At 37.6% G+C, this 18,872-nt stretch overlaps 3 protein-coding genes across 4 annotated transcripts; 1 reads left to right on the forward strand and 2 right to left on the reverse strand.

Moving 5' to 3' along the window:
- Positions 1-255: 255 nt before the first annotated feature.
- On the reverse strand, positions 256-2,282 carry mgst3b (microsomal glutathione S-transferase 3b). The gene is made up of 4 exons (XM_020645028.3): positions 2,074-2,282; positions 1,835-1,957; positions 1,502-1,574; positions 256-1,030 (listed from the first exon to the last, which is right to left on the reverse strand). The coding sequence occupies exons 1-4, from the start codon at positions 2,197-2,199 to the stop codon at positions 930-932; spliced, it is 423 nt and encodes a 140-aa protein (XP_020500684.1). The 5' UTR covers positions 2,200-2,282; the 3' UTR covers positions 256-929.
- Positions 2,283-3,042: 760 nt separating this feature from the next.
- On the forward strand, positions 3,043-6,365 carry rsrp1 (arginine/serine-rich protein 1). 2 transcript variants are annotated; one of them, XM_020645059.3, is made up of 5 exons: positions 3,055-3,264; positions 3,674-4,218; positions 4,345-4,520; positions 5,787-5,861; positions 6,011-6,365. In XM_020645059.3, exons 2-5 carry the CDS (start codon positions 3,696-3,698, stop codon positions 6,167-6,169), a joined length of 933 nt encoding a protein of 310 aa, XP_020500715.2. In that variant the 5' UTR covers positions 3,055-3,264; positions 3,674-3,695; the 3' UTR covers positions 6,170-6,365. The 2 variants fall into 2 exon arrangements, with proteins under 2 accessions (XP_020500714.2, XP_020500715.2); XM_020645058.3 differs by lacking the exon at positions 6,011-6,365 and having other exon boundaries at positions 3,043-3,264; positions 5,321-5,860.
- Positions 6,366-8,534: 2,169 nt separating this feature from the next.
- On the reverse strand, positions 8,535-16,106 carry syf2 (SYF2 pre-mRNA-splicing factor). The gene is made up of 7 exons (XM_020644996.3): positions 16,040-16,106; positions 15,640-15,738; positions 15,276-15,401; positions 14,536-14,653; positions 11,256-11,346; positions 10,565-10,663; positions 8,535-8,994 (listed from the first exon to the last, which is right to left on the reverse strand). Exons 1-7 carry the CDS (start codon positions 16,055-16,057, stop codon positions 8,829-8,831), a joined length of 717 nt encoding a protein of 238 aa, XP_020500652.1. The 5' UTR covers positions 16,058-16,106; the 3' UTR covers positions 8,535-8,828.
- Positions 16,107-18,872: the final 2,766 nt, after the last annotated feature.

The following is an 18,872-nucleotide window of genomic DNA, read 5'->3' on the forward strand; positions in this document are numbered from 1 at the left end:
AGAAACTTTTCAGTATTATAGAAGAATAAAAATGACAAGAAAAGCCCAAACTCTTAAGTTATTATTTGTATTAATATTATTTCCATTATCAGTCCTTTTATTTTTCCCTACCATTTTGGATGATACAGGTTACGGATATGAATTAACCTGTTTTTTGTTTTTATTGCCTGTGTTTTAAAAGATGTAATCATCATATTGGTTTTATGCACTCTTAATCAGTAAGAGAAAAAATAAATGAAGGCCAAACACAGAACACAGAATGGGACCATTCACTTTTATTATTGATTTCTGAAGCCAAGGCACACTGTAAATTGTCTTACACTAAGAAAATAAGGACAATATATCAAATCTTTAAAAGACTTAAAATCTACATGTTTATATATTATGTTATGCAGCCTACAGGCCAATTCACATTGATGATTCAGTGTGGATACAGAGCAACTAAACAATTGTTTAAAAAACATTTTTTTATGGAAAAACTTTGAGAAAAGTGTTGTATTTGATTCAATAACCTTCTAAAATAAACAATTTAACATTTGCAATGATCTATTGTTGTTTTTTCATACATCCTTCAGAAAGGCTTTTTGTACCATTTGCTTTGTGCTTTCATTGGAGATTTGCACCTGAAACATCATGTGACTCACACTGAGCCTTGATGCCTGTTGTTGACCCTTTTAGAAATATAGGCAACCAACTGTATCTGGGGAATGTGGTATCTTCTTTATTGTTGATTTAAAAAATGGACTAACCATTGACAAAAAAAATACATATCCAGTTAGTGTGCCATAAAATGATGTTAACATTATAATGTGTATAAATGGCAAGTATTTAACAACAGATTAGAGTTTTGCATTTGAAGAATATAATGCGAGCCTGTAGAAATGAGTGAACTCTTTAGACAGATATAGGAAATACAATGTGTTAATTCCTTAAAAGAATCCAAGCAACTGCAGGGCAACAGATATAGAAAGAATGATGACACCAAAGTATCCAATGTAGCCATAGACACCATTCATCCTTTTGGCTGGATCTGAAATAATTAACAAAACAGGACAATAAACTTTAGCGGAAACAGCATAAGAAAAAAACAAGAATGAATGAGTTTTATGCCCTTTTTCTCTGTTATTAAATTTAAATCATATTTCATTTTTTATAAATTATTATAAATGACATTTACACTAAAATTGATGTAGATCAGAGTTCTTACAAGCCTGTTGGGTCAAAGTACAGTGGTCAGTACTTGAGTAATCCATCACCTAAGTAATGACTAGCAGTAAAGATGTGTACAAGATAGATGAAAAGCTTTAGGCAAGTCATTGTAAGAAATCCAACGCATGGCTTCTATACTGCTATATTGTATAACTTAACTTTTGTTTATTTATATATATATATATATATATATATATATATATACACATATATAAAATGTAACTGTGTGTGTTGGGGGGGTGTGGGGGTGTGTGTTTTAGGTATTAATCTTTCAATATTAAATCAGTCTTACCTCCTGTGTAGTACCCCCAGGCATATGAAAACTTGCTGGTCACCCAAATTGCCCCGAGCACTGAGGCTGATAACTAAGATAATGCACAAAGAGAAAAATAAGAAATACAAGTATGATACAGACCAAGTAAAAAAATTGCTGAATCATTATGACAGTCCTTTTCGTTTGACTTTGTTATCTAGAGGAATTGTGCCAAAGATCATAGTACTTTCCTACCGCTCCCACAAGCCTCTCTTTGTAATTCTCAAAGTCCACCAAGCAAAGCTCTAGACTAAAAAAACAACACACAGATTCGTTGATTTTAATTATAAATTGTATAGAAATAAAACATACCGGGTAGACAAGAGCTGCAATGGTCTGGAACACAAGCCACTGTGGGTACACCTCCAGGGTGTTCTGATGTGCCCTCTGGATACAGTTGAACACTTGCTCCTTGTCACTGTACATAGTGGGATACTGCAAAGTACAACAAAGACAATATAATACGGACAAAGACATTAAAAACGCTTCCTCTGCAGTTTCGAGCTTCCAGGAGTAGATTGTAAATATTAACTGAACTCTTATTCAACTACCTTGACATCGTACTTCTTCCTTGCAGCCCCAACCTTAACTGCTAAATAGCCCAGCATAATCCAGCTGTACAGGTAGGTAAATATGACATATCCAAAACTGGACGGCAACACTGTCAGAATATCCATCTCTGCACGATATGTTTGAATACGTTTCAGAGAAACAGGGTTCAGGCGAGCGAAAGACAGATTAGACAATTTTATAGACCTTTGGAGAGACCTCCGGAAGCAACAAACTACTTACTATTGGTTACGAAAATATCGCGAGATCTCTCTTCTGCAAGTTCGTCATACCCGTTTTTATGTTATTTTATAAAGGCGAATTACAGCCTAAATACTCACTCACATTTATTTTAGTTGACACTAGTTGTTTACTCTTGTCATATTTCAAGGCTTCCTTTTTTTTGTTTTGTTTAAATAGTACATCATTATGAAGTTATTCGACGAACTTCTTCTTCCTGAAAGATTTGTACAACTGATCGGTTTCTTTTGAGTGATAAGTGGAAAATGACATAATTCAGACCGGGAAACAATTTGATGATTGGTGTCATGATTGGATATTTTATGCCGTTCGTAATAATGAGTGGTATACCTCGACAAAAGAAAGCCGACTCATTTCTGTTCTTAACAAAAGGAGCCGTCATGACAAAGAGTCGTTCAAAAGACTCGGGTCGTCAGTGTTGCCAGGTCCGCTTGTTATAAGCGACTTTGGGCTTGTTTTTCTGTAAAGTCGCTTGCAAATATAGTCAAGTCGCGGGTTGCGGGTTTTTGGGCTTGTTTTCTAAAGTGAAGTTGCTTGTTTGGGCTTGCTTTGCTCCCTGTATAAACCTCTACTGATTCTCTCCCAACTCTCCACAAGAAAGCCAAACACGATCGCGATCTTATTTATTTGAGGAGCCAGGTCGCTTGTTTTTGGGCTTGTTTCCATAGAGCTGGTTGCTTGTTTCTCTCGCGAGATCTGGCAACACTGGTTACGAAACGTGTTCCTCGACTGGCTTCATTGTAACTTGAGTGACGACGTCGGACGGACCAGGAGCCACCGGTTGCAATCACCTTTCTTCAAACCACCGACTTTGATCATTTTTACTTCTTTAAGTCAAGTCTATACCTTTGTGTCGGGATACATTGTGTTTTTTTTCTACATATATTGTATTCACATCGACAGAGCGGGGCCTTCACACACCAGTCGACCTGGTAAGAAACACAACCTCCTCTACCTACTAACTGTGTTTGTTGTAACTTCGGGTTTTTCATAAAACTTTATTGTATCAGGGAATTTTCGATTGTACCGATGTTTTACATTAGCAAATGCTTAAAAGTCACTTGACGTAGTTATTAAAGTAAGCTCAGGCTAGTCTCGCTATCTATGGCTTGCGTCATGGAAATTTCCAGTACTCTCCAGTCCGCCATTGCTGTTACACAACGTGGCTTTGGTCGCTAGGGGCAACACCGTGAAAACAACCATTCCACTATGGCCGAACTCATTAAGGCACTTAACTAAAAAGATGCAATGACTCACGTTGCTGCAACTACGACAAAAAAACCACACATTTTTATGTAACGTTTCTACATTCATTGAGCAGTTTCTTTTGTCTCTTTTCAGATCGTATTTTGGAAGCCAAACTATGGCAAAGGGAAATGACTCTCAATCCGATATGGCATGTGCCCGCCAGACTGATTGCATCAATGTAATCTTCGACAGCCCTGCCCCGTCTCCCTCACAATGCGGATCAAGTATCAGCTGTGAAAGTGACCGCTCCTCTGACTCTGTAGACCACAGGGGACGTGGTAGCAACAGGTCCTCTTCTTCATCTTCAATCGGCAGCAGGTCTCCCCGCTCGAGGTCCCGTTCTCATCCTCGTTGCCACAGACCTTCTTCACGCTGTCGCTGCGACAACCATTTCAGACATGGCCGTGGCAGACGTCCCAGCTCCCCGCCACGGCGCTACAGGGCCCGGTCTCGCTCCTGCAGCCGGTCACCACTGACAAAGTCCCACTCCAGTCGCAGACACAACAGGTCTCGTTCCAGGTCACCCGGGCGCTGGAGCAGATACAGCAAGGCTGCTAGTCGTTCTCTCAAATCTTCCTCAAGAACTTACAGGAGCAAGTCAAGATCATCAGAACGCTCTGATAGTTTGAGTGTGGATGGTAAGTCAATGAAACAAAACAAGGGAATAGTAATAACTTAAGAATTGTTTATTTATTACATCAAAGCAGGTATGAAGATGGTTATATTGAAATAATAATCTCTGAAAACTTGTCTGTGTACCCCAGATAAAAGGGAGCTTCTCAAAGCTGCGTATGCCAATTCTGTGAAGATCCTAGGAGTGGATAATCTGGACCTTCCTGAGAGCGTGAAACCAATCCTGTCAAAGCATTTGGAATCCAAACCAGTGTCACCAGAGCCAGGGACAAGGGTAACACAAAACCCTTTGAAGACTCTTGCACAGGTGGGGCTTGATTTCAGTTTTATGTTGAACACACCACACACCTGAAATAAGACTTCATAAGACTGTTAAGGCCTAGAAGATATTCCATATTTTCCATTTGTGACCTGTTGTAAGCACAGTGTTGCAATTTTAGGAGGAAATTGAATAGTTTTTACAATACAACTGTGTCTACTGACATGAATTATTTTTCCACACGTGCAATAGACTCGAGCGTCTTTGGCTGTACATGAAGATTTCCTGTTTTTTTTATTAAGGTGGATCCTAGCTGTCGTGCCTTTTACAAAAGTTGCAGTAAATATACAGAAATGATTGCTTAGTGTATTTTCTAAAGACGCCTATTGATACTGTACGCCTGAGGTATATGTTGTTGAATTTCCTGTGTCTTGTGTTAACCTTTGGATTTCTGAGGGAACACACATACTCTCTGTATTTATTCCTGTCTTCATAGATAACATGACAGTGGTCTTCTTCACTCATCGGCACCTGGGATTAAAGGGCAGTCATGTGACTTGGGCGACGACATTATGTGTTTGAGTGAAAGGTTAATTGATGAATCTTAAAATGTTCCACATGTTAAGTGTATCAACTAGAGGTTTGCAATTTTACACATGTATTTGGATCTCCTCACATTTTAAACACAACGCATACACCTCATACATTTTTAGTCCAACACATTGATGTTTAACAAGCAGATCAGATTTTGTTTGATGATAACTATTACTGATACAGAGAACAGTACAATTTTGTCATTCAAAATGTATGTATGCTTGCAGTTGAAATGGGTCATTGTTATTTAGCAGAATCCTCCAATTGCTGATGGTGTGCAGGGACTGGACTTCATTATAGTGACTGTCCCTGTCAAGAGAGCTAAAAAAAGATGAAGAACTCCACTCCCTATGCCAAAGATAAGTTGGTACACCGGCCATGTCCTGAGGTGCTGGGAAACCTACATGATCATTCTGCCACTGTAGAAAGAGAAGGCATCCTTTTTATTTGCATTTTTTTGTTTTGTTTTATTGTGTGATAAGGTATATCTTTTTAGCATTGATTTAATGGTTGAGCATAGTCTTTTAAAGCAGTTGGAAAGGGGGAAACTAGCATGAAAGATGCAGTTTGTGGCAGCTGAGATTTACTTGTAACCTATGCTGTGATAGTGTTTTGATATACAAGAATTTGAAGCTATTACCGTACTTGTGTTTAAACTGACAGTTCAACACTCACCCTACCTATCTGACTAGATTTGCTTTTCTTGTCTTTTTGGAACAGATGAATGAGGAGGAGTCCGAAGATGTACCTATCCTGAAACTGTGCCAAAAAGGGAAAATCTCTTTCAGCATTAATGTAAGTGACCTAAATGGTAGTCCCTTCCAGATCATCTGAACTTTCAGAGATTTAAACAAAAAAATGTAATAATCAAACTTTAACATTTCTGCAAGCATATTTTGATGTGTTGTAATAAATATTTTTTGTCTTCTCCTTTTTCCTCTTAGAATTCTGTGGTGAAACCAACAGTGGTAGCTCTATCTTGTGCTAAGGTGACTCCAAGAATGGACAGCTATGAAAGCAGGAAGCCATACGGCCACTGGGTTCCAGTTAAATCAGGAAGAACGTCCAAAGCAAGAAAGCACCACCTTGCCATGTCACACTAGTGTGGCAAAATAGATGGACTTCTGTAAATACTGTAAATCCTTTGTACATATGGTTAATGATTACATTGACAATGTTTTCTTTCAGATGTTGTGTTGGAAGAAGTGAAGAATTCGTTCCAGGTGGGATCATTTTTTTTCCACTGTTTTTTTTTTTTTTGCATTTCATTGAATCCAATAAAGATCTATTTAAATAAAAGTGATTTTGTCTGTTCATCTTTTTCTAAACCTAAATCACTGACATGCTCTTGCTTACTCTTTTTTGAGTCCTAAAACTGTTGGAGAAAGTTTTTATGGGAAGTAAAATAGCAAAATCACTTGCAATAAATCCAGGAAAATGACTGGTTAACCCAGCAACAATAAAGATCCTTGTCATCATGGCCCTGGAATGAAAGTTTCCATAACACTAAGTTCATATATAAACAGGTTAATAGTTTAAACATAAAAACGCTCCCCACTGACGAGGTTTGTCAATGTGTTGGCGGTTAATCTGTGAAAACGCTTTTTCTGAAAAGGGAAAGGTCGCTACTGTATATTTATGGATGTGACGCTGCAATTTCTTTGATGGCCACATGGTGTCACTATTATCATAGAAATGCAGAAACGGTGTATGGGTAATGTCTTCAGGGCTAAACAGTATGTAAGATTGCATGGTTACATGTCTCTTAATTAAACGAATACAACTTATACTAAGGTGTCTATGTAATTATATCAATGCAGATCATTATAAATGCCTCTAAAATATTCACATTAGAACAACATGGTCCCTCATGAGTTGCTGTTTACTCAGCCTAAAATTACACCTATTTTTTAACCAAAGCATTTTGGCATGATGGGAAATGCAAAGGAACGTAAAAGAGAATTTTGATAACTATTTCTATAAGCCCCTGAGTCAGTATGGTGCATGGTAAAGCTGCCAGAAGTCCTTGGAACGGTAGTAAAGTCCAGCCATTTTTGTAGTCTTATCAATTCAAAATGTGTGATGGGAATAACACCTGCACTGACTATTTTTTTCACTGCTCATAACTTTTTGTTGATGGGACTAAAATATTATCACCATCATTCACCATTAGATTTCAGCTTCAATTATATTCTCAAGCATGTTCCTTCTTGCATAACTTGATGTATCCTGCTGTTGTGGTTGCTCTTAAGTTTAACCTCAAAGCATGTGTTTATTTGGTTTGATTCGGTCTTGGCATAATAAATACAGTTGAATTATTGCCAGAATGTGATTTATTTATTGGTTTAGATAACAATCTTTAATTATAATCCTCACAGGGATTTTCAGGTTGATTTTCAATATGCATGTCACTAGCTGCTGTAATTAAAGGGTAAACACACACAGTTTAAACTGCCAGACTTCATGTCTCCTGCTGTAAAACTGATCTGTAATTCTGATTAATTACTGAGAAGGGATAAAATATCCAGATACATAAATGTCAGTGGAAGTGGAGTAGAAGAGATACAAGAGCATTTACTTGATAATCAACATCTATGGTATGAAAATAAATAAAGCATAGTTCCCTAAAATTTGAGGCAAATTGTATTGTATTGTATTTTATTTTCCCTTTTGGCTTAAAATTTTGAATTGCTGTCACTTGGCCATTTGCTAGGTTGTGTGTCAACAGAGAAACTAATTCCATCAACACAATTATTAATCTGGAAATTATGTTTTTACAAGGTTTAAATGATTCTTTTGCATTAGAGGGAATACTTAAGTGGGAACTGGACCTGACAAAATAAGAAATTGTTAGATTATCTCTGAGACACAACTTTGAATGTATTGATGCAGTGATAATCCAACACCCAGCCAGTATCCTCAGGCAAATCAGATAGGACTAATATCACTCATAAAAACCTGAACACATCAATTACCCAACAGCCATCAGATGAAAAACACCATCTGAAGATGTCTCCCACCTGTCAGCAGCCAAACATAAATCTGTGACATGGCAGCCTGCATGAAATTGCGCACAAATATTATCTTTAAATTATTGAGGATTGACACAACCGTGTCACATACTACAGAGTTTAACTCCACATATATATTTATAGACTTGAATAAAGTCAAAGGTATTACTGCCTAAACAAACCTGTGGCTGTGTAGAAGGTGCATTATCCTCTGTAGACAGAAACAGCAAGGAGGTAAAGAATGGAAAACCTGCATTGAAACCAGTTTTCATTTCGTGTCACAAAGCTTTCATACACACATTGCAGCTTAAGGCGAAGTGGTTTAATAGAGACAGACGATAATAAATTAAATTGCTCAATTGTTTTTTCTCTTCTGGTTGTTCATACTCACACTCAAACTGTCTACATCATGGGACCACACACAGTCAGCACACAGAAAAAAACACAACCAGATAACTGGATGTTTGGACTGGTTTATTTAACAAGAAATGGAAAACAATCACAAAAGGACTGTTTCAAATTCTAATACTTTACAATATAGAAGACCACACAATACATTTCTTAAAACAATAAAATTGTTTGCTCACAATAACCTCAGCATTATATAAAATTGTTACCTAAATAATCACTTTTTGCATTTAAAGTCATGGTCTTTTTTGCATTAAGTACAGAAAAAAAAAAGAGGATGCACCCAGAACTCTTGGATGAAGAAGAAACAAAAGCAACACATCCACTTAGGTGATTTGAGCCATTAGACAGCTGTGCCTCTCTCCAGATTTTGTTTGATTTCTGCAGTGTATTTGCCATAGAAACGCTCTGCCTTCTTGTTGAACTTGGCATTTCTCTCGTTGATGTAGTCAATGTCTGCATCGTCGTTGTAGGCTCTGCGTCGACTGTACTTGGCTCGCTTCTCAATCCTGACAATCCAAAATAAAAACAGTTTAGGGAGGATTCTTTAAACCACTATGAATGCTACCCATGTCCGATCCAATAACAATAATTGGCTATATGCAATAATTTGAGGGTTTGCATTTAAATTTGGCAAGAACATTGTCAATGGAAAACCTAACATGCATATACATACTCAGAGGAAAATAGTTTAAATTTGTGAGCTCCCTCTCTTGATTTAATGTGTCTTCAAAGCATTGTTGTGCGTCATACCCTGGCAACTGAATCCTTGTCTAATGCCCCACAGTCGCATCTTTACAACAAGCCTAAAGACTGTCTCAAATGTTGAACAGCTCGGGGGCAAACCAGGGTAATCAAAGGTGAAGGATTTGGTGTAGAAAAGACAAAATCCTACAGAACCAATGGAAGAATGTAACAGTTTGAAGCAGAAGTGACTCAAATGTGTAGGACAGATACAATTTGATCCCTCTAGGCTGGGACATTATACTGGCTTCCATTAAGCTTTGCCATGGAACCATGTAACCCTATCCACCCTGCCACTAGATTCATTATAGTACGGAATCATTTGTCCGACATAGGTCATATAACTAGAACCCACTCCCTACCCCATCTACAAAATAATGCACTGCCACATTAAATGGGCTTTCATAAGGATTTTCTCTGTGGTGTCAAATTTTTAACTCATTTCAAAACACCCAGTTTTCTTACAAAAAAAAAAAGATGGTTATTTGAACATTTGGGAGAAACATTTTTTTAAAGTTGATGTGTTTTTGATTTTGTTCACCTGCATTTTACACTGAAATGCACTCCCTTGCAGAACCAGAAAAGTAGGCAAGCACTTCTTTAAGGTTAAGTTACCTAAATTGATGAGAATGGGATTGTGTTATAGACTCTGTTGGTATGGTAGGTTATTGGGTTGTCAATTTGGGTCACATTGTATAATGAATATTAGCAGTATGCCTGGATTAAGGTATGAAAGTGTGGAGAGTATTACTGGAAGTGCCTTCAACAGGGTTTGTAAGTCAGGTTTTAATAAATGTAAACGGCTAATACTTAATGATGTGAAACTTTAAGTGTAAAACTTTAAACCTCTCTTGATTGAGTTTGTGAATGAACACTACTTTTACCTATTTATGAATTAATGTGCATACAGCTATGCATTTGGGTGAGGGGCTGCATGACTTCAAAATAATTATTAAGAGAGAGGCTTTTAAGTATTAAGTTATTTGGCAAGTTGAAGTCCTGCATCTGCTCAATTTAATTGATTGCAAAACATAATAATGCATCTTGTTAGATACATTGCCCGTTTGAGTAGCAACATACTCTTCCTGTGAAACCCCCTCAAGCTACTTGTGAAACACCCAAGATGGCTCATAGCGGTCTTTAAAAGACAAAAAATCATAATCAACACGGGTCAGCCCTTCAGGTTAGAGAAGTAAGAATTCCAGACAATTCGAGAAAATCACATCTGTGTTTTTTTTGATTAAGTGTACAGTGATTTAGGCTGATAGTTAATGGACAGACAGAATCAGATTAAGTAAATTGATGGTGAGGGCAGTATAGGTCTGTGTGACTTACTGTTTCTCCACATCCTCCACCATCCTGTCAATGCCCTCCTTTGTGGGAACATGGGTGCCATGAATTAGGCTATTGGACGTGGGGTGGAAGTCTTCACCACTGTGGAGCACCAGCAAATTGATTAGAGAGCACAACCAAAAAAAATCACCATTTTAACATACTTAAAATGTGTTTTCTATTCCACCATTGTGATCATGGCCATTTTAATGAGAGATGATGATGTTGCCTCAGGGCAAAATGTGTCGGTGGATCTGTCATGGTTCTGTATGGGTCAACCTATAAGTTTAAAACCCCCAGGCACCAAAATCTTCTTTGACCTTGGATTCTAAATCTTAATATTTTTGGCAGTGAGCAGCTTTGAGCACATAACCCAAGGGCAAAAGGGTTTACTGAACTCAAGTCAACATAATGAAAATGCCTTGTACCCACGTGAAAGGGTAAATTCTACGATTATTACTGCAAGCCAATTGTCACAATTCATTTTACTTGGCTAGAAATGTCACATTTTCCGGCTAAATAGCAGGATGTCCTTATCTATTATTTGTATGCCTGTTATCTGAAATGCATATAAATGCAGAAATGCCATAGGCACTTGCTCCCAAGTTGACCTGTCTGTCTACCTGGAATATGTATTATTGTAACAAATATAGTATTGATACAGCAAAGAGAAGGGTACAGATGCTTATCTCACCAGTCCTCCCTCTGCTTCTCATAGCTTTCATAGTCTGGTCTGATTTGCTTGGTGAGCCTCTGATACTGCCGAAACTGAGCTTCTGCATATCCTGTGTGAGAAGAAGATACAAAAATTAAAATGGGTTATACTTGTCCAACAAACAGCAAGAAGGCAAGAGGGTTAGCAACCTATAGCTCTGTAAGGAGGGATGAGTGAGACACATATCTTCCCTTTTGATGAAGCCTCACGTAGGGATATTTCCTACCAACAGGTTTTAGGTGAAGAACATTTTTACCTGTTACTAAATTGTCCAAGCTGTGATGTGCGGCTGAACAACACAAAACCACACAGGCATTTTTTTCCTCCATGATATTGTCCTGGATATCCACAACATCCCTTTAAATGTCTATGGCATTTTGATCTCCACCCACTTGTTCTTTTCATATAAAGTTAAATACGGGTATGTAACTCACTTAATCAAGTTGAACAATTGAAATACAAATACACAAAATTCTAATTTAGTTTCTTCTGACACAAATTTCTGCCCACAACTATTTTTCCAGCTTTACCAGGGGCAGACGACGGATTGCTTGTCTGTCTGTGTAAATCTGTAGCATTATTTCACCCCTGTCATATCAAGCATTACATCAAAGAAACATGGAAAAATATCTGCCAGGCATGAATTTAGGAATGGATTGAACACTTATATGATAGAAGGAGCTGCCGGACAGGAGCAGCAGATGACACATGGACGCTGGCAAAAGATGCCATTCCAGACCAATTCATTATTGTTTAATGCAACGCAGTGAGGCTACCAGTTTCAAGGAAAAAATTAGTAATTCACCACAGATTTCTCTTTTTGCATGCTACTTGTAAGAGAGACTGTACTTACTGAAAACCCCATAACTGAATCATCTGATCACATCGTGTGGTAAAGGGAAAGAAATTAACTCTGGATCCACAAAGAAATGTACAAGCAGTTCAGACTTCCTTCAAAAGTCTCATTTGAAATAAGGCTGCAGTTATTTACGATTTGTCTATTCTTTGGGCTTTATTGATTTACAAAGCTACTTTGTACATGAATAGAAGAGATGTACCGATTACATTCTTTGGCAATTATATTTTAAAGTAAGACATGAATTGCTCTGCATTAGATTTTGACATTGTAGTAAGATTCAAACAGCCTTTAGTAACACTCTAACTCTTAAGCCGAAGGTTTATTATGCAGCTCATTAATAAATCAAACTATAGAAACAGCTACAGTAAGTTTACTGTGCGACTGTCTTTAGCTGAATTCTCTCTGAAGGAATGATCACTTAAACCCTTTTCACACATACAGAACGTAATTAAACGGCTGCATTCTGTTTTCTGTTCGTCAGTATGTTGTTCTCCGCTCTTTTGTGGATGTTGTCATTCCATTGGATTACACATAGCATTGATAAAAAGGCAAATATTGTCATTATAATGTTGTGTAGCAGATTCTGTTACGCTACTTCCGCGTTGTTTATTTACGTCACGTCTTACATCGAGGAAATCCCCCTCCCCTCTGACAGGGATAGTCCCCTGCTGTGAGGAGCATATGTAAACGCCTAGGTTGAGAGAATCTCCGGAGAAGTCCGCTTGTAATTATCTAGATATTATCCGGAGTGCATATGTGAAAACGGCTTTACAGACTCTTAACTGTCTTTTTATGTTTCTCACTGCCTCTGTAAATTATATTTGTGGTTGCAAAGAGATTTCTTATGTTTACATCCAATTATAATCGATATTAATCAATAATATTTCCTGCAAAGTGATACTTGTGACATGAGGTCAAACTTTTTGATTATGCACTCATACACCTAAGTTTGATCATTTCAGTGTCCCTGTCTAACTAAATAATATTACGGGATAATTAGCAATATTTTAATGAGCTGCGTTTCCCCCGCCGGCGAGGGAGAAAGAAAGAGAAGGACAACGGGAGCATACACATACATTTGGGCAGCGCAGATGCGTGGATCCACCATGGGCAGAGAGTAACTTAAAAGGTAAGAGGAGCAAGTGCAGAGAAACGGTGCGTGTTTCTCCTCCTGTATGTCAAACCTTTTTCCCTTCTGCTGACGGGCAGCTCATGTCTACGCCGCCGACATGTTAGCTTGTATGGCCATCCATCAGTGTTTGTGTTGCTGTGTGTACCGCATGGAAAGCTTGTGTTGCGTCTGAGATCTGAACAAAATTGGCTATATTTGTGAGGACCGGCAGGTCGCTGGTCTGGGCTGAGTGGGCTGAAAATCGTCAGATTTTGTTTACCAACAAGATCTATCTGTGTGTAATCAAAAGGGAGGTTGGAACAATATGCTATGCTAAAAAAAGACAGAAACCGTTTGGTCTTTCCACACAATGGTGTTAAGTCAGTGTACACACTGGGCCGCACTGGCCTTGGCAGTGTGCCGCAGAGAAATACTTGCTTTTAATTCGTCACCCATGTTAAAACTTTAGAGCAGCCACAAAGGGTCACTATAGCTGCCCTGCTGACGAAGCTGTAGCCTCATTTCATATAGAGATCTCGTAAATGACAAATAAGTAAGAGTCTTCCACCTTATTTTCCATAGTTCTCAGCAAAAAGGAATGTAGAAAAGTATCTGTGGATAATTTACTGTGACACATACAGAGGAAAAGGTGTAATATTATATCATACCTTTCACTGTCTACGTCTGAAAATAAAAAGAATACATTTTGTGTATTTGTTTTATATTTATTTTGAGAAACTACATAAAAAAATGTGATATATGAAACAAAACATTTTATTCTTGATGTCCCTTTTAAAATGCAAATTAAATGTAGAAATAAAAGGGATGATTTCAGCAGTTTTGCAGCAGAAAAGCTTTCTGTCAGACATGACATGCAGCACTCAGTTGAGCAACCATCACACAGGTAGAGGTGGACAGTATTGTCCCAGCAGTTATGTGTAGGAGTAAGGTTTAGTAATATTGTCTTCATATGCTTGTGAGACACCCACAGAAGGTGTCTGATGAGCCTATAGAAACAATCTAATCAACCAGGAATTTGTACTTGCATTCATCTAATTGCCTCAGGTAGTTTCTTACTCACTGATGTTGCATTGTGTTGCACAAGTTGACCAATAATCATCTTTCTTTCCAAATGAATGAAGTCAGCGAGGACATAACACTAGTCAAGTTAATCTAATAACATTACACCAGTGAGCTCTTCTTTATCTTAAATGGAACACTGGTTTCAACTTAAAACATGGCACATACAAAAACTCACATAAATCATAACATACACTACAGAAACTAACCTGCAAATCCAGTATCTGGGTTTTTCTTCTTCTTCTTCCTCTCCCACCGCTCTGCATCGTCAGCTGTGATTTCCAGCAGCTTCACTCTGTCATAGTCCTCCCCCCTGGCAGCACATTCCTAAAAGCAAAATAGTAGCTATTGTTTACTAAATGTAATTCATTTGATATTTCAGGGTTTAATGTTTCTAAGTTTAGAACTAACATAAAATAAGAAGTGAGGCCATATACGTCAGTGTTTCCCCTAGGTTTACAGCGTGGGGGGGAAGGTATCCTTAAATTACTTCTTTCCCTGATTTCCAACTATCCTATCTCTACAATAAAAGGCACAAAAAGCCCCAAAATAAATCTTAAAAAACTGGCTTCTGGGTAAGATGGTTGTCCACTCAGTTCATATTTAGCAGTGCAGAGATGCTACCACATCACTATGCCTAAGTCAGTGATGAATTTGAACTTAGGCAAAATATATATTTCTACAAATCCCCTAGCCTCACGGGCAAAAGCAAACTCTCCTATTGTTAGCGATGATTTGATAGTATTATGCCTAATTCAAAATAAACCAATGTCACTAGAAAAATTACATCAGAGACATGACAACATAGCTTTTTGTAGACACAATTCAAGTCCACATTGCTGTTCTATCTGAATATGGCTTTCATTTATTATGAAGTTTGAAAATCTGGTCATTGACATTTGGACATCACTCTAAATGATTGGAGTGCTTTAGAGTTTATTGATCACACCTTTTTCTTTTCATCCACAGAAAGCTCCCACTCCAGTCGGGCTTTTTTAGCCTCCCAGTTAGAGGGGAGTTTCAGTCTCTTGTCCTCTTCCACGACTTCCTGGTGGTTCAGTTTACGTGCTTCATTCTGCAGTGAAAGATGTAACAGAATAACACAATGATGTCTACGCAGCTGTTTTGACATTTTGACCAGAGACAATAACTCAACCATGAAACTTAGGACTTCCAAAAGGTTGGATAACGCAACACAAACACGATTTACTGAATTTCAGGTTATTATTATTATTATTTTTAATGAAAGAACACCAAAACATTGCCTATGTTTCTTGTGATATACACTAACCAGCTACAGATAAAACACAAACCCGTTTGAAATGCAACTCTCTGAACTTTCTGAGTCTCTCTTCTCTCTTCTGTGAAGGCAGAGTTTCCGTCGTTTCCTCTTCGGTGGCTGTAGCAGACGTCTGTAAATAACGTCAATACTCATTAATTACAGACAAAGACGAAACGTTTTTAAACATCCAGTAGAAGTAGACACTGACTGGAAGTCCACAAACATGCATGTTGAGAACGCTTAAGTTAGTTAGCACGAACTAGCTTTGGTTAGCTCAGAACAGCAACAGGGGAAGGTAAACAACACGTTTGAAACGAATTTGCTCTTACAACTCATTCTCCGTCGGCATCGTTATTTCCTAAACCAACCAATATTCACCAGAATTTAATTAAGAGTAGGTTATGTAGAATTAAAATGAAGAAACGACTTACTTCACTACAGGACGCCATTGTTTTGGTAGCGTTAAAAGAAGGAGCTAGGCAGGAAGTATGACGTAAGTCCCGGATGTTACGAAAAAAAAAGGACGTTTACGTATTTTATATTGTTTTTATTTTAGGGTACTTTTTTATGTTGTTGTTTTTTTGTTTTTACGATAGAGTAAAATATATGATAACGTTATTATTTTGTCAGAACCACTGTGCATTTCCCTCTACATTTGCGTAATTCGAAGTAACTTTCTTTTAGCACAGTTCATGGCTGTCAATGTTTGTAATATAAAAACGTTACACAAGTAGATGGAACTAGTCTATATCCGTCTTATAATTTCTATATTGATTATATGAGTGTAGACTGCTCAAACTCAAATTTTTACAAGTCAGGTCAATTTAATCACTTTTACATGTATAAATAAATTAGGCACCAGCTTTAATTTAAGTACAAAAGAGGCCAACAGTACATCTATCAGTCCAGCACAAAAATGAAACTCCTGCAGTATACATTAAGTAAAAAAACGTGGAACATTTCTGAAAGGAATTATGACTTCTGATGACATGTGCAGCCACATTCTCAAACTATAGAATAGACTAGAATGCCTTTATTGTCATTATACAATTTTACAACAAAATTATTTTGTTATGTAAAGGAGTAATTTGCTTCCTCTCTTAAAGCTGGATAATTAATTTCTTGGGTAGATATTTTCATTTTAAACAATTAGCTACAGCTCATGGACATGTTCAAGGATAATTCAAATGAGAATTTCCTGGAGTGGAGGAGAAAACGTTTTTGTAAATCTTTTAATCTGACAAAGACAACCCTGCTGCAGTTAAGAGTCATCGTGGTCAAGTTATTGTCAATTCAGCTATTCCATCACAGGAAACTCTTGGTCTTTTTGTGTTTTGTAGTGTGTCTTAGGATAATTTTATCTTAGCCTTGTGGAAATAGTATTTGCAAGGCAACAGTAATATCTTTGTGTATAATTTTAAACCAGGCCATGTTGCTTCCTTTTGATGTTTAAATTTACTAAGAGATACTGCTAGACTTGAAACTGACATTATGCACAAACACACAGCAATTATTAACATGACTGAAGGTTATAGTAAAAAGGCATGAAAGGTCAAGCATAATGTCCTCAGTGTGTCACACAGAGAGTCCGTTTAGACTCTACTAAACTCACTTGTTATGGTTGTTTCTGCCAAAGAGAAATAAAAACTCATATGTATTACCAATGGAACTGTTTATGACCTACAAAAAAGTATCCATCAGGACGTTTAAACATAACCGGAGATCTTAAAATATGAATCTACAACAGTAAATACTTTCAAGACCTATTCAAGCATGTTTGACTTGACAGAATGGATGTGCTTCCTGTTTGATTGCATTATACTAATAGAGAGCATTTTTGGAGGATGTAATTAAGTGAAGTTTATAGTCTTTTAAGATTAAAGCGTCCTCTAGATCACAAGGCAATGCTAATGGAGTGATGCATTTTCACTGGGAACCAGATGGGAGAACATCACAACAGAACAAAACATCATTGGCTCCAGTAACTGGCAGGGCTCAATTATTCCAATGCAAAAGAGAAATCATCTTTAAAATAGATGATTAAAAATCAAAAAGATTATTGTACAAGTAAAGAAGAGATACTGTTACGTTAAAAGTGGAAAATCAAGCAAATTAGTTCTTTCTTCATTTGAATTCAAATCAACAACGTTACATAGTGTCCAAAATATGAGGCAAGGAGACTTTTACAGGTGTTTTTATCTGTCAAATTTCAATGTTTGTTGATGGTTGTCAAAAGGAGTCTTTACATTCATCCTCTGCCAGCGCTTGCCATGGACCTCTCAATTAACATCATCAGCTTCAGCTGAAGTTAATTAGATGTCAATTTGGAATCCAAACAGCTTCGTGACAAGCAACATAAAAAACATAGCAATGCTATTATGGCATTTATAAGTCAATGAACTTAGGGCAGTAAAAGTGATTATCACATGTGTGAGGCCCATGTAAAAACACTGAACAACCACTGTTTAATATGAACTTTTCCAGTTGGGGAAATCAGGGCTAATATAAAGTAACACTTTATTTGCAAATCAATTTCACCGGGGGGGGGGCACACTTATAGAAACAGAGCAGACCTCATGCTGCTTCACAACTGTCTCCCATAAATCAAACTGGACATGATATTAGCTAATTTGCTCCAAGCTGAAAATGAATTCCCATGCTGTTTGTGCAACAGACATACATCGACTGGAGCTGTTATCTTGCTTTTAAAAAGAGTTCCTCTGGATAGCTTATTGGGGGGTGGCGCCTCTTGCAGAGCAAGCAGCTGCTTCACATCTGGAACTTAATATAAACATCATGGCCAATAAAATCATTCCATTTCCTTAATTACTATTCCTGTCATTTCCGCACTAAATGAAAAGTTATTAATTCAGGGCCAACACAAACATGCTTCTCCAACATAAAGAGCGTCTCCTGAAGAATCGCCACCCTGACTACATGCCGCTGTAACTGGACTGCAACCACAAGCTCCTGCCTTGCTCTGCCAGTGTCTGTTGTGTTAATGTGTAGACTTAAGTGTGTATGTGTATAGGGAACAGAGGCCAAGCGACTGCTGACATGAACACATGGAACACAAGATGGCGTCTTGTTTTCCATCTCATCCAAATGTTCCCACTGGTGCCAGTTTCATTATGAAGGGCACAACCAGTCCTGTTTCATCTCTGTCCTTCGTTTTTCTTTATCCTCCCCTCTGCACTCCGGCTCATGTTCTTTTGCTGCTTCTCTGTGTGCATGCCCACCCACCTTTTCCCCAACAAATATTTT

Source organism: Labrus bergylta, chromosome 18 (assembly GCF_963930695.1).
Source record: "Labrus bergylta chromosome 18, fLabBer1.1, whole genome shotgun sequence".
Classification (NCBI taxonomy): domain Eukaryota; kingdom Metazoa; phylum Chordata; class Actinopteri; order Labriformes; family Labridae; genus Labrus; species Labrus bergylta.